Raw genomic sequence first — 14,176 nt, forward strand, 5'->3', positions numbered from 1 at the left:
TCCTTACCTTTCTCCAAATGATATGGTCTTGGCAGGCACTACCAACTTTCTCCTTTATTCTCGGAGTAGCTAAAGGTCTCAAGGCCTGACATTTGCATATTTCGAGACACCGTTAGCAAAGCAGCCATCCTGTGACTTGTCATCATCCAGGTGTGAGCTACTACTGCCTCCTCCAAACAGATGCTCGCGTCTCTAACACTTCACCAGATCACTGTCAAAATGGACTCTGAAAAGCATCCGCTGCTTCGCGACTCGCGCTCACAAACCCCTCCCGAAAACCCTCCGGCGGCGCAGCAGCGTGCCATTGGGCTCTCGGAGACGCAATCTTTCATACGTCTCCTTGAAATAATAGCACGTCAACACAAGCCTCTTCCCTGGGTTCTCCGCATCTTTTTTGCGCTCGTCATCATCTACTCCGCGCCGTTTGTTATCAACGATTTTCTCGATGGGCTAGCAAGACTCATCAGGATTTACCGGAGTTGGCAGCGAGGAGAATACCCCACTTCACTATTTCAAGATCAAAGGCTAAGCTGATGCCCCATCCTGTTTTTTGGTGCCAGTCTTGATGTAGTTTCATACCAGCTGGTGGTTATTATTTCGTCCATGTCATAAAAATTCTGGGAACGTTGTTGTACGCCTTAAGCACCGAGTAGAAACGAGAAACGTGTAGCGAAGAGAGCAAGATTTTTTGCAATGTTTATTTACCTTTGAGATATTTGATAACATGTACTCTAGAGCTAGTAAGGCGACTCTGGATTCATACTGCGGGACGTCTCATTCGTGCATCAATTCCTTGATAAAATCGACTCAATGCTTGCTAGATGGTTATTCGAACGTGTGATCCAATACTACCATGGTCTCTTGATGACATGCGGGAGCCACGGAGAAAAACTAGTATCCATAGTCGAAATTATATCCAAGATATATTAAAATCAAAAGTCAAATATAAAAGGGTTTCATAATGTCGCAGTATCGAGGCAACCCAAAGCATGCCGTTTCTTATGACTTTAACGTACCAGTACTCCTCTACTAAGCGCTAAAACAACAGTCTATATAACCGCATGTCAAGAATAGGAAGTAAAATAGAAAGCTAAGAGAGTCATCAAACATATTCTCCTACATCTTACCACTCCAGGATGCTCGAAAATAGCTGGAGAAAAGATGCTTCAAACCCGAGCTTTTGCGGTAAGTTAGACGGATAGATGTCTTGGAACTGGGACACCAACCCTATGATTCCATGCCCAGGGAGACGAAATGAACTATTACATACTCGCAACTAGATAAACGGAATAGAAGACGGTTATGGTCGACCGCGTCTCCATCGTCGGACAACGTCTTGTCTCCTTACACCGACGTGCGCGCACCCCGAAATTATGCTCCCCCCCCAAAATGCGACGTTTGTGCATGTGAGGTGAAATTTTGTGCATGGGACCGAGCTTCGGGGTCAATGATAGCGGACGTGCTAACCCAAACCGGCAACTGTCATCGCACCACACCCGCCCGCGCCCACGGGAGATAACCGGCCGGTGGTCGGAGGCGCGCCGCCGCTTGTAGCCGTCGCGCTCGCCAGCTGCCGAGCACCACCCTCATCGACGTGCGCGCACCCAGACGATCCCATCGCTCACCGAGATCTCTCATTCTCACAAGCCCAACTGCCTGCCCTCTCAATTGAACCCTATTTGATCATACCAAACACCAAGCCATACTTGACCCCCCCGTACTGAAACATAAAGCCATCTCACAATGGACTCTGTAGACGACGACGGCTTCGTCCTCATCTCCCACTCAGACTGCCACCCCTCCTCCTCGTCTTCGCTCGAGTACCTCGACGAGATCACGTCCATCATCGCGGACCTCGCCGAGTCGCTCTGGCCCGTCAACAAGAAGATCCACGACAACCCGGAGCTGGGCTACCATGAGTTCATCGCCCACGACGCCCTCACCTCGTTCATGAGGACCCAGAGTGGCTGGAAGGTGACGCCCTCGGCCTACGGCATGGAGACGGCGTGGGTCGCCGTCTGGGACAGCGGCAGGAAGGGCCCTGTGGTGTCGTTCAACGCCGAGATGGGTGAGTTCGGCCCCAAGTCCCATCCCCCCAATCTCTTTTGAACCGCAACCCCCGGGTAAAATGAGAAGGGCACCGAGCAGTTGCGCTGACAGTAACAAAACAAACAAAGACTGCCTCCCGGGCATCGGCCACGCGTGCGGCCACAACCTGATCGCAACCGCCTCCGTCGCCGGCGCCCTCGTCTCGGCGACGCTCCTCTCCCGCCACCGCCTCCCCGGCAAGGTCGTCCTCTACGGCACCCCCGCCGAGGAGGGCGGCGGCGGCAAGATCCGGCTCCTCGAGGCCGGGGCCTACTCGGACCACGGCGTGGACCTGAACCTCATCTCGCACCCGGGCATCGTCGCCGACACGTCGCTCATGCGGACGTCGGCCTACGCCTCGTTCCGCGTCGAGTTCTTCGGCCTCGAGGCCCACGCTGCCGCGAACCCGTGGCTCGGCGTCAACGCCCTCGACGCCATGGTCACGGCGTACACGGCGCTCTCGGTGCTGCGCCAGCAGACCATGCCGGGCGACGTCATCCAGGGCAACATCACCGACGGCGGCGCCCGGCCCAACATCATCCACGCCTACGCCGCCGGCGACTTCGTCGTGCGCTCCAACACGCAGCCGCGCCTGCGCGAGCTCCGCGCAAAGGTCGAGCGGTGCTTCGCCGCCGGCGCCGCGGCCGCCGGCGCCCGCCTCAAGATCACCCAGACGGGCAGCTACATGGACCACGTGCCCAACCGCGTCCTGGGCCGCAGCTACACGCGCTACTTCAACGCCCTCTCGCCCGCCGCCAGGATCCCCGAGGACGAGGACGTCGACGAGATCCGCGGCCGGACCATGGCGAGCACCGACCAGGGCGACATCAGCTACGCCATGCCCAGCCTGAGCGCCGGCTTCGCCATCCCGGCCGGCAAGGGCGGCCAGGGCCCGCACAACCCCGAGTTCGCCGAGGCGGCGGGCACGAGGGTCGCGTTCGAGAGGAGCTTGCGGGTCGGCGAGGCGCTGGCCGGCGTGGCGATCGACATCTACACCAAGAAGGGCATGCTGGAGGAGGTCAAGAAGGCCTGGAGGAAGGATATGGGGAAATGAGGGAGCTGGGAAAGGGGGTGAGGTGGGTGGAGGGTCCGGGGTTGACGGGGGGGGAGTGAACAAGCCTGTATGATCGGGGACAGCACCAGTCTAAAGCATTGCGTTGATGTTTCTGTAATTTATATGACATAGGTGCCGAAAGGAGAAAAGTCTAGCCACCAAAGATGGACGTCGCAAAAACATAATGCTGGCACATCTGGTTTCCTTCTTTTCTTTTCTTTTTTCCTTACCCAAACCGAAGCCCTGCTCTGTTGTCTTGGCCAACGAGACTTGAGGGGCGGCAGGAGATTTGGTCGTTTCTTGCACGAACGGATGTGTGACGGCAAAAGCAGCGCGGAGCATACATACGCACGCGGTCTCGCGCAGACAGGTTCCTAGAAGCAAAACACTTTGATTGATCAAATTTTACAAGGTCCCGTGATATCCCCGACCGTTAGGTATTAATACACCCCAACTCCCTCATCCCAATATCAAACGTCCATATCAAAACATGTCCCGTGGTCTGCCATCGCTCCGGGCTGCCCTACGGCATCCCCTCCCGTGTTACATCCTCTTGGCGCCCATCTCCTCCGCCGCGAATTCGTCCCACTCATCCCCTCCAAGCTTCCTCGAAATCCACACGCCCAGCCCGGTGACGGCGCAGCTCAGCAGGAACCACCCCTCGAACCACCAGTCGACGAAGCGCGGCTCCAGCGCCCCCTCGAGCGCATCCCCCACCGCGCTCCCCATCTCCCTCGGCAGGTTGCTCCGCAGCAGCAGCGCCGCGCTGATGACGTACACGGCCGTGATCTGCCCGATGACGAGCGCCAGGTTCGCCTGCGCCTGGTACAGCAGGCCCGGCATCCACTTAGAGAAGAGGTGGAACGTCTGCAGCACGCTGTTGGCGCTGGCCGCGAGGATGACGCCCGAGAGCAGGAAGCTGATCTGGCGCGCCCAGGCGAGTTGGTCCAGCTTGGGGTCCCAGTGCCGCGCGAGCAGGCCCAGGAAGCGGTTGATCGGGTCCGAGGAGCTGAAGCTCGCCGACGGGTAGTACGCCCTCCGCAGCATCGCCAGGGTGGTGGCCAGGATGCGGTACAGGCAGTAGACGCTGAAGATGTAGTGCGGTATCGCAAGCAGCCGCCCCAGAGGCGTCGCCGCGCGAGCGTCGGCGGCCTGGCGCGAGCGCATCATACCCAGGGACGAGTTGAGGTTCGCCTCCATCGTCTCCAGGCCCGCAATCTCCAGTCGGAGCGCGCGCATCTCGGCCTCGTCGCCGCCTATGCCGCGGACGGCGCCAATCATCTTGCCCATGAAGCCGCCAGAGCTGGACGACGAAGCGGATTGCGTATCGGCGGCTTTGCGCTCCAATGCCTGGAGGCGGTGTCGCTTGGTCAGGAGCATCTCGTTCGTAGCCTCCAGCCCGGTCTCCTTCCTCGTTATGTCGGTCTCCGTAACGGGCCGCTTCTTCCTTTCCGAGATGGAGCCGAGAGTGTGCCAAGGGCTGGACACGGCGGCGAAGCCGCTGAGCATGGCCATCAGAGAGATGCCAATGACGCCAATCCTTTCGAGGCAGGCGCGAAGAATACCGCCGCCCGCGGTCGTCGTCTTGTCGAGGCCCACGAAACTCCCCAAGCTCCAAAAGGCAAAGAGCCACCCCGCGAACACCAGCAGCTGGACCCCCCACGCGAACCTCGGAATCCTGCCCTTGCTGTTCCTTTGAAACTTCCACCCGAAACCAGAGACCACGCTCTGGATCTCCAGAAAGGGTATGACGCCAACCAGCAGCACCAGGAGCGTGGGCACCGTGAAGCGCAGCCCCACCTCTCTAGCCCGCCGGCTGACCAGGTCCGAGATCTCGCTCAGTATAAGCTCGCCCAGCACCGTGGCCAGCGCAATCGTGACGGAGAATACGACCGCCGCAGTCCTCCTCCTCGCGCTTTTCTGTCCATGTTCGGCGTGCACCTGCCTCAGGCTGGGCGGCGCGTGCGGCGGCAGGTAGTGGTCCTCGCCATCGTGGGCATCGTGTACTTTTGCAAGCTTCGGGAAGATGTTCCGGCCCGCGACGGCGGCGACTGTGGCGAAGGTCACAATGAAGGGAAATAGCGACAGGAGAAGGCCGGCTGTCGAAGGTGCGTTTGGGTCTACGGCGGCGCAAGCGGACTCGTCGCAGGAAGAGCTGAACCAGGGCATCTGGGGCGGCTTGGTGGGGCGTTGTCGCGAAATCGAAAAGACATGTGTGATTGGCAATGGAGCGAAGCAGAATTCATCCTATGCCCCGTGGGATGGCAGCGAATTTGTCCTTAGCGAGGAATTAGCAGGGCTGTCTTCGACATTGTCTGGTATGTAGTTGTTGGGTTCGGCCAACTGATCCACGTGCGACAGCTGAGGAGAGACATTCGTAACCTCTGCGTCGGAGTCTGCTCCAGCCACGCCAACCTGGCCTCCGGTTAAGCTTCAGCCACATGTGCCACATTTACCACTGACAGCCCCGCAAGATACGATGAAGCGGCCAATGGGCGTTCAGGAACGACTCACTCATGCTTTCAGGCTATACGGGTGCACGTTTGATTCTACTTCCGTATAAAGCCCTGTCCATGCAGAGGCCCCTTATTGAGCGTTGGGACACAGGGAGGAGAGGATACTGGTGTGGATGGTTTCTATATTGGTAATTCATGTCTTTTATTGGGTATCAGCCCGTGGGCTCCATACAGAAGCAGTGCTACCACGCCGAATGCCTGAACATATCTGGGTCGACTTTGGGTGCAATTCACCCTCTGAACCTCGTATAGCAAAGCAACCCTCCCGACACGCGAAAGAGGTGCCCATGTTGTCAACCAAAACGCCCTTTGAAAGAATACCTATGCACAGCTGAGCTTCATCGGCTCAACGTCACAAAAGGCCGCGACCATGACCTCTCTCTTCGAACCAGCCGCTTCAACTGTTGCTGCTGTTTCGTGACGCCTTCAACTCGTCATCTTCATCTTCATCAGCCCCGCTGGCGCTAGAGTCGAGACTGGACTTCCTATTCTGCCTCAGGGCCGCCGCCTCACTGGCCTCCATCTTATGGAGCTTATCCTTTTGTGAAGAGTTGATGATTTGATCGCCCGAGAGTACCTCGAACTCGTCTTCTTCATCATCCTCCTCTTCGTCGCTATCCCCGACAGTGCTTGGCGGCGCCGATGACCTGCCCGTGCCGGCTGTATTCGTTTGAGAGAGCGCAGGCGGTGTCGACGGCTGTCTGGGATGCAGAAGAGCGTTCAGGTCGACTGGCTTGATGGTGGGATCGAAAGCAGCCGGCAGTCCGAGCGCCTTGGCGACCTGGTGTGCCTCATCGTCCAGCGAGTTCGAAATCTCCACCTCGTACATGCTGCTTCTCTCACTATCCGCCTCGTGTTTGCCTCCTGTCGCCGAGAGCATTCTCACGTACGTCTGACGGTCAGAATCGTTACGCCTCTTGGACTTCTTCTTTTCACGCTTCTCCGTTGGGCGGACGACAACAACCGGGACGGGCGAATACTGCAAGCAGTACTTGGAGAAGGAGTTGCGCGTGTTGACCAAGCCTTGGAGACCACCGAGCGACCTGCCCCTGGTGCCAACGATGAGCATCGCGGGTTGGTACATATGGATCTGGGAATTGCAACGTGCGTCAGTGCCTGCTCCACAACGTTTGCCAAGGTATGCTGCGCAAAGACTTCACTCACCAGCCGCTGGAAGGTCGCGTGCAGCTTGCCGCTGGCGTACTCCAGCACCACGCTAATGGCCCGGTTGGCGCCATTGCGCTTGAGAATCGAGTTCATGACGTTCTGAGCCTCGTCCTGGTATGCCTTGTTGGGGTCGTTGGCTCGCAGCTCCTTTTCAATCACGCGCACGCACACGATCTCGTCTCCATCGTCGACCAGCTCGTCGAGCAACCATTGCAACGCATAATCGGAATAGGCGTGCTCGTCCACGCCGACCATGAATGTGCGCGATCTCCTCTGGGCCTGATACCCCTTGTGTCGAACATTCAACGTCAGCGACAGCGTGTTGTTCTTGGTCGCTTCGCCCAGCGGGAGATTGTCGAATGCGACATGAGACTGGAACCTGTCCGGCACGGAGGATTGCGTTAGCGTCGCCATTAAGTAATAACACAGTAAACGGCGAACAGAGCCACAGAGAGATGGGTGAGATTATTTGTGATTAATCGAGAGAGAAGCACAGTGGGGTGCGAAGAGCGACAAGACCACTGGTCAGGGTAAGAGTCAGAGGGGGAAAAACGATGTTGTGGTTTGGTAAGAGGCAGCCGGGACGCAGGAAAATGGCTGGGCAATTGCGACAATGACAGCGTTTCCTCCTCCTGCGGGGACCTCCCGGTTACTCCAGGCTAGGGGTGGCTGTGGAGGATGAGCGCCTTAGGTGCCATCACGGTCCTGGGTCTTCGCGCCCGCAGCCTACACCCTCCGCCCGACTTTGCTCCTTTGTGCAGTGTAAACGGAGGCACAGGCGCATGCGGCGGGGTAGTGGGGTAGCCATGTGTAGCCCCGGCGAATAACAGTGCATCATGAGCTGGAGGGGTTCATCATCGGGTGATGCCATGATGCAAAAATTGCAATGTGCAGTGACAGAAGCCCTTGGTTGTAGGTATGTGGATGAGATGCGAGGGTGGTCCAAGTAGACAGACTGTTGTTGGAGTTGCCCGGGGACGAACTCGACAATACGGCAGCCGACAAAAAATGAAAGCATGCTCCGCTGACGCTTGTTCATGGAGAATAGGGGTCCGTCGCAGTGACACCGTCCTGATTAAGAACCGGAAAAGTTGACTTCTGGCTCCGTCGGTGACCGAGTCGTCTAACCCCACCACTTCGGTCTAGACGCCGGAGTCAATGGTCCAGCCCAGCCGTTCCTCGCAGCATCCTTATTCCCCCGCATAGACTGCGCATTGCAGCTCCGTAGGCTTTGGTGAATACCGTGTGGATTGCACCCGGAAAATTCCATCGTCCGAGGGAAAACGGGGCGAATCGGAGAGCGGGAATGTCGCGGAGAAGTAGGCTGTCAAATTGATGGCTGCTGTGGAAAAAAAGGGCTGCAGAATCGGCGCATGTAAGGCGAACGGGGGGTGGCATATAAGTTAGACCGGCCCCCCCGAGCTACGCTGCACCTGGCCCATGCTGTTTGGCCGGTGACGTACTTGCGTCCTCTCCGACTCTGACATGGAAAACCAAGCACCCACGACAACCTGCCGAACGAGGCCCCGGAACTCGGTGCTCGCGGATGATGTGGTTTTTTTTTTTTTTTTTTTTTTTGGTAGGTCGGCGAAAGAAAGGAAAATTGAGAAATTGACGACAAGAAAACATGATGCGCTTACCTTTCGGGTGGGGGTGACGATGCCCTGATACGCTCCTTGTCCGTCTTCTTCTGATTGCCCTGCGGCAGCGACGGGTTGCGTGTCGGTGCGAAAGCCAACGACGATATCGATGACCCTCTATGCCGTGCTTCAAACTCTGTTCTTGACGATTCGGCAGAGACGCTCCCTGTTCTGCTCTCAAGTGACGGGCTTGCAAAGCTTGAAAGCGTCGTCGCGCGGCTCAATTGCTCTACATCACCGCCCTTGGTGTCGTCGTCCCTTCTCCTCTGCGAGGCAATGGAGAAATAATCTAATTTTGTCTTATCCGAAGGTTGCAGAGGTGTCTTGGGCGAGATATCGGAATCGGGACTTTGAAACGGGAGCATCGAACGTGGGCTAGGTCCCGACATTGTGTGTCGACGAGGAGTCTGCGGCGACCGAGGCTTGGGAAATGATATTCTCGGCGGCGGCGAAGGGCTGTCCTTGCTGCCTTTGTTCTTCTTCTTCTCCTTTGCGCTCTGCGGAAGCAAAAATACACTGCGCCAGTTTTCTGATGGCCTCATCGAAGGCGTTAGAGGTGCTGTGGGACTCGGGTTAGCCTGGGGACGGCATGCAAACAGTCGTGCCCAGCAGGTTCCAAAATGAAGTTGCAAGTGTGTCGGGTTGCCAGGGTCGGGGAAAAGGGCCCAAAGGAAGCGCAATGCGAGGTGTCTTGGAAGGGTCTGAAAAGCAATGTGCAAAAGCTCAAGTGATGGTTTGCGCGCGCAGGTGGCTGATGGTGGACTGACTACACGGTCTAAATATGGAAAGGGGCGTCTGTCGACTGGAGCCTGCGAACCAAACGGGGACACGGTCAGAGCGTCACCTCGCTACGTGCCCTGGCCAAGGTAGGGACGTATGACAATGGGATGGATAGAGTGCGACGGGTATGGACGGGGGAGCTCGCGAGGTTTATGGTTGGTTTTTTGGTGAGTACGGTACTGCTGGTTCGGACTAGGTTTTGCTGGGGTTCCTCGGTACTCGGTCGTCGTTGTGGGCAGGAAGGGGCTGTGGGAAAAGGCTATTTCGATGAGAGATGGAGCAGCAATGCCAACGAAGCAAAAGTATCGCGGGCGCGCGGGCTGGGCGTGGATGAGGGTGCTCTCTTATTAGGAGAGATGAGGCGTATGAGGCGGTTTCTGCCAAGGCCCGCGGGGCCTCACAAGGCACAGAAAGGCCCGAGTATGGTGGTGTCGTCGTCGCGGATGGAAAGAAACGGAGTGTGGCGTAGCTGCAGCGCGGGTGCAGAAGCTAAGAGATGGCAGACGGGTCCGGTCAGCAGGTGATGTTGGCGGACCGGGATGACAGCTTCTGCAATGGTACGAGCTGGAGGATACGACTGGATAGGCCCGGGGCGAGAGAGAGAGCGAGAGCCGGATTTGCTTGGCCTTGGATGCTGGGCAGATTGTAGCCGGTGGTGGTGCGGTTTGGCGGGTTACAGAGGTAGTGAGGGCTCCTTTCGAGGCTGCGCCAGACGAGTGAATGCGGGGATGGTATCCGTCGACGGGCGCGGAATGGGGAGAGGATGAGACAATCGAGGCGAAAACAAGCTCAGGAATGGTGTTGAAAAGTCTGGGCACATGGGCCGTTGTTTGATCAAGAAAAGCACCGAGGCGATGCATGGATGCTTGCGATGAACTGCGGAGGAGCTCTCCCATCTAAGTACAACCGGCAGTGCAGTGCTCGCTCAGTCGGTGCCAATCTCGAGCGTGACGCACAGGACAATGCGTGGAGTGGAGGGACATCGGGCAAGCAGCAAGCAACGCAACCTAACGCAGCGACAGGAGGAGCTGAGGCAAAGGCAGGAGCAGGGGTGGGGGGGTGATGCCCTGGCCGGGTCTGGGCTGGGCCTGCGTGCGGTGGAGGGCAGGCGGGGAGGGGCACACCGAAGGGGGAAGGGGTGAAGGGCGGAAAGGTGGAGGGGAGGGGCCCGGGAAGCAGACAGGTAAGGGTAGGTAAGGTAGGTGCAGGTGCGGGTGCAGGTGCAAGCAAGCACTGGGTGTTGAGCAGCAAAAAAGAAAGGAAACAGAGCAGGGGTGGCTGGGGGGCTGTTTTGTTCTGTTCTACACTACACAAACTAGGTATCTAGGTACGGTCACACAACACACAGCACAGTCGCATAATATACCACACTGAGTACCGTCTGTGTATGCAGTGCTACTCCCTCTGTGCAGGAGTGAGTGAGACCTCCATGGGAAACGTCCGACGTCGTTCTTTCGTGATCGCCTTACAGGTCTTACCTGAGACGGGCACTATAGCAGCACTGCTGCATTGTAGTGAATTGTAGCCTACCTACCTAGTTGCTGCCACCTGGCGAGGCAGGCTGACAGGATAGGATATTTGCAGATACAGATACAGATACAGATACACGCCGTGACACCTCACTCAGCTGAGCCCAAAGTACATGCATAGTACCGCGGTAAGAGTGAGAGAGTGAGAGTGAGCGAGGTGAAGTGGTGGAGTCGGGTGGGAGCTAGGATCCTCCACAGGCACCTGCTGCACAAGCTGCACCTGACTTGACGTACCTATGTAGGTAGGCTTGCTTGAGCTGCCTCTGGAGCTGCCTCTCTGCCTCTGGCTGCTGCTGTCCGTTCCCCGGCCGAGAGAGCGGCAGAGTGTCCGCAGGCTGAGAGCGTATCTGTCTGCCCATCCATTCATGGCCACAGATGTTACCGCATGTCACTTTCTGCAGATGTCGACTTCCATTGCAGCAGTTACATGCAAACAAACACACAAAGTTGACTTGCCTCAACTCACTCCCTCACGTCCACTGCAACCACACAGCCAGGACAGTGACTCCAACAACACCAACCCACACAGGGGACCACACAAGGGGCCTTGCAAAGAACTCTCCTCCTTGTCCGGCCAGATACCTAGTTAGTGGTGAACTTCATACCCACACACACACGTATGTACATACGTCGGCCGCGTCCCTCCAGTTCTCGCTCCTCCCAGGCCCTCCCCTCCCTCCCCTCCTCACGGCCAGCGCCGGACCCAAAATAAATATGAAAACACCACCCAAACCCCCGCCAAGACAGCCCCAAGTACCGAGCCCAATCATACTCGCCCTCTACGCCGCCTCTAATGCCTCTCTGCTGGCTCTAATTACACATCTGGCTCATTTACAAGCTTCTGCGGACCCGTCGTCAAGCACCCGCCATCAACTGCCATCCCTGTCGGCGATGTTTCTTGATGCACTACGCCGTAGTATACAGCAGTAGTAGCTCTCTCTCCCTCTCTCGACCCTCACTCGACTCGACACGGCGCAGCTCGAGTCAACTCTGAACGGACGAACACGCCGGCGCCAGTCGCGCTGTTCTGTCACATCGCCAGTCGTTGCGCCTCCGGCCCTGTCATGTCCTGCAATGACATGGCATGACATGACCTCGCTCGCAGGTGGGTGGATGCAAAGTCTCCTCCAACTATGCCCGTCCGTGGTCCCAGTCCCCTACCCAGACATCCTGACGTGTTCTGCTCCAGGGCTGCTCCAGCATGAGACTCTGTCCGGCGAATATTACGCCATCATCCCCCAAAGGCGGTGTCTGGCTTAGGGCTCACAAAACGCAATCCAGACTCTGCCGCCCATCATCCTCACCAGTCATCGCCCTCGCATCATACCATATTCCCATATTTCCCGTCTCACGACCTCCGAAGCCCCCCCAGGAATCCCACCATCGTGGATGGCGGCACCCGGCAGCATAAGGTAGTGCGCCAAGCTGATTATCGCCGCCGCCGGGCCTGCCCAGAGAAATCAGGGTTGTCTCCGCCAACAGTGGATTACTTTGCACGCACCAAAAAAGCACCAAACACCACCGTCGCACACGGCACGACGCACTCCCACGTCTGCCCAGCCGGCCCTCGACCTGCTAATATCGTCTGTCCCTTTTGGTTTTGCCGCCTTCGCTCAACTCGTCGCAACTTCACACCTCCCCTCCCTCCCCTCTCGTCCTTCTCAACCACTCGTCCACCACCAAACATGTCTTGGCAAACCACTCAGACGTGCCGCTCCATCTCTTTCGTCTGCCAGCATGGAGGAGGGGGGACAAGACTTGTTCAGAATTCACACTCGAGTCGGTGTGCGCCGCCCTAAGCTGCTTTCTCCCCTCCAACCTTGCTTCTTCTCATTTCTTCTCGTTAATGAGACGGCATGCCTCGCTGCTGAGCCCTGGTCCGCAACTTCGCAAGCCGGCCCATGCAATCCACACTTCGTGCCCAATGCCAAGCCTGAGCCAAGCCAACCGAATCTCTTTGCCTTGTCTCGCTGCCTTTTCTTCTCCTTTCAGTATGCCTGCCTTCTGTCTCAGTGGATCGAACCCGTATTGGAGCTGGGGGCCGCGGCTCATTCTCTTAACCTCTCTTCCGGCACGCGAATCTCTTGGCCAGGACCCATAAACGTCGCAGGAAGCCGTCTTGGTCGCCAGGGTACAGTTCGAAGGGCTCGGCTAGACCACGCCGACTTTGCAGACGAGACAACGATGCAGCCACGAGAATGGAATACACAGAGAGCCAAAAAAGGGTACGCTTCCAAGACACCAAGCCGGCAGACACAAGCGGTCGGGGAGGCAGCCCATGCCAAGGCGAGCATGGAGATGACGCCCACCTGCCACCCTTTCTATCTCATTCGACGACCACCTCTTGCTGCAATGATGCCATTCGCAGCCCGTCATTCGGCCCAGGAAAAATAAAATAAAAAAACTTCCCGATCTTTCCGGCACTCTTTTGTTTGCCGTCGATAACGTCTCACTCTTGATGTACTACCTCTCACCGGCACAGCGCCCGTCGTGACGAGACACACCATGTACGTCGCGCCGTGTCACCGAAGCAAATGGTGCAGGGTGGCCTAGCGGTGTCCATCGACGGGGCCAGACAAATCACTTATCCGAGCCACGAGGCCGGCAGGGACCCGCGTTCTCTTGTCAGCAGTTCTGTCAAATCTCATCTCGCCTGGAGTTGTCACCTTGACAGTCTATGGCCAATTCCAACAACCAAAAAACAGCTTCCTTCCAACGCCGCCGCCGCCGATCAACGGAACAGACAACCTGTTTCCCCCCCCCGAAAGATAACGGCGCTCTTAGAGCCCGGCTAACTACCAACCAGACAGACACACAAGTCAGAATCGAAACAAGGGTGCCATAGGAACTAGATGTGGCTGGCCTCCACATCTTGCGTTTTCGCACGGCGGTTATGGGCAGGCCAGCAGCTGATGCGGTGTAAGGTCTATCAGGCCGGCCTTGTTGCACCCGCGCACGTCGTTGGCCCGCAGCTAGCCATCCATCTCACCCAGCGCGAGCCCTTATTAAGAACCTGCCTGCTTCCTCCCTGCAGCCTTCCTATCTGATCTACAGCCGACACCACCAAGTATCAGCGCCTCCTGCCGGCCAAGTCCAAAGATTGTGCACATCTGCAATCTCATCTCAGAATTCCGCGATCGCTTGCGTAAGTTCAGACGTAATCATGCATACTCTGCATGCCAATGCGCCTACAATAGCCGAGCGACAATTGCTCATCTGCCATATTCCCATGCTCGTTCGTCCCAGCACCCCAGTCATTGGTGCGGACAGTGATGCAGGTTGGTCCAAAAAGGCGACGTCAAGCGCGCCCGTGATCTTCATTGCTCAATGTTCTCAATACACGCCCAGCGACTCGATTGACTCTTGGCAACCCTAGGATAGGCGAAACCAGCGCACGCCGCA

The 14,176-nt window shown here is 57.3% G+C and overlaps 3 protein-coding genes across 3 annotated transcripts; 1 reads left to right on the forward strand and 2 right to left on the reverse strand.

The window, feature by feature from the left end:
- Positions 1–1,743: 1,743 nt before the first annotated feature.
- On the forward strand, positions 1,744–3,142 carry EsH8_IV_000287 (M20 family metallopeptidase; the record flags this gene model as incomplete). Its single annotated transcript, XM_083265177.1, has 2 exons — positions 1,744–2,068; positions 2,178–3,142. 2 exons carry the CDS (start codon positions 1,744–1,746, stop codon positions 3,140–3,142), a joined length of 1,290 nt encoding a protein of 429 aa, XP_083124072.1.
- Positions 3,143–3,685: 543 nt separating this feature from the next.
- Positions 3,686–5,311, reverse strand: EsH8_IV_000288 (Abscisic acid G-protein coupled receptor-domain-containing protein; the record flags this gene model as incomplete). The annotated part of the gene is made up of 1 exon (XM_083265178.1): positions 3,686–5,311. One exon carries the CDS (start codon positions 5,309–5,311, stop codon positions 3,686–3,688), a length of 1,626 nt encoding a protein of 541 aa, XP_083124073.1.
- Positions 5,312–6,055: 744 nt separating this feature from the next.
- On the reverse strand, positions 6,056–9,007 carry EsH8_IV_000289 (universal stress protein; the record flags this gene model as incomplete). Its single annotated transcript, XM_083265179.1, has 3 exons — positions 6,056–6,748; positions 6,823–7,204; positions 8,466–9,007. The coding sequence occupies 3 exons, from the start codon at positions 9,005–9,007 to the stop codon at positions 6,056–6,058; spliced, it is 1,617 nt and encodes a 538-aa protein (XP_083124074.1).
- Between the last annotated feature and the right edge of the window lie 5,169 nt (positions 9,008–14,176).

This window comes from Colletotrichum jinshuiense, chromosome 4, assembly GCF_051148585.1.
Source record: "Colletotrichum jinshuiense chromosome 4, complete sequence".
Lineage (NCBI taxonomy): Eukaryota > Fungi > Ascomycota > Sordariomycetes > Glomerellales > Glomerellaceae > Colletotrichum > Colletotrichum jinshuiense.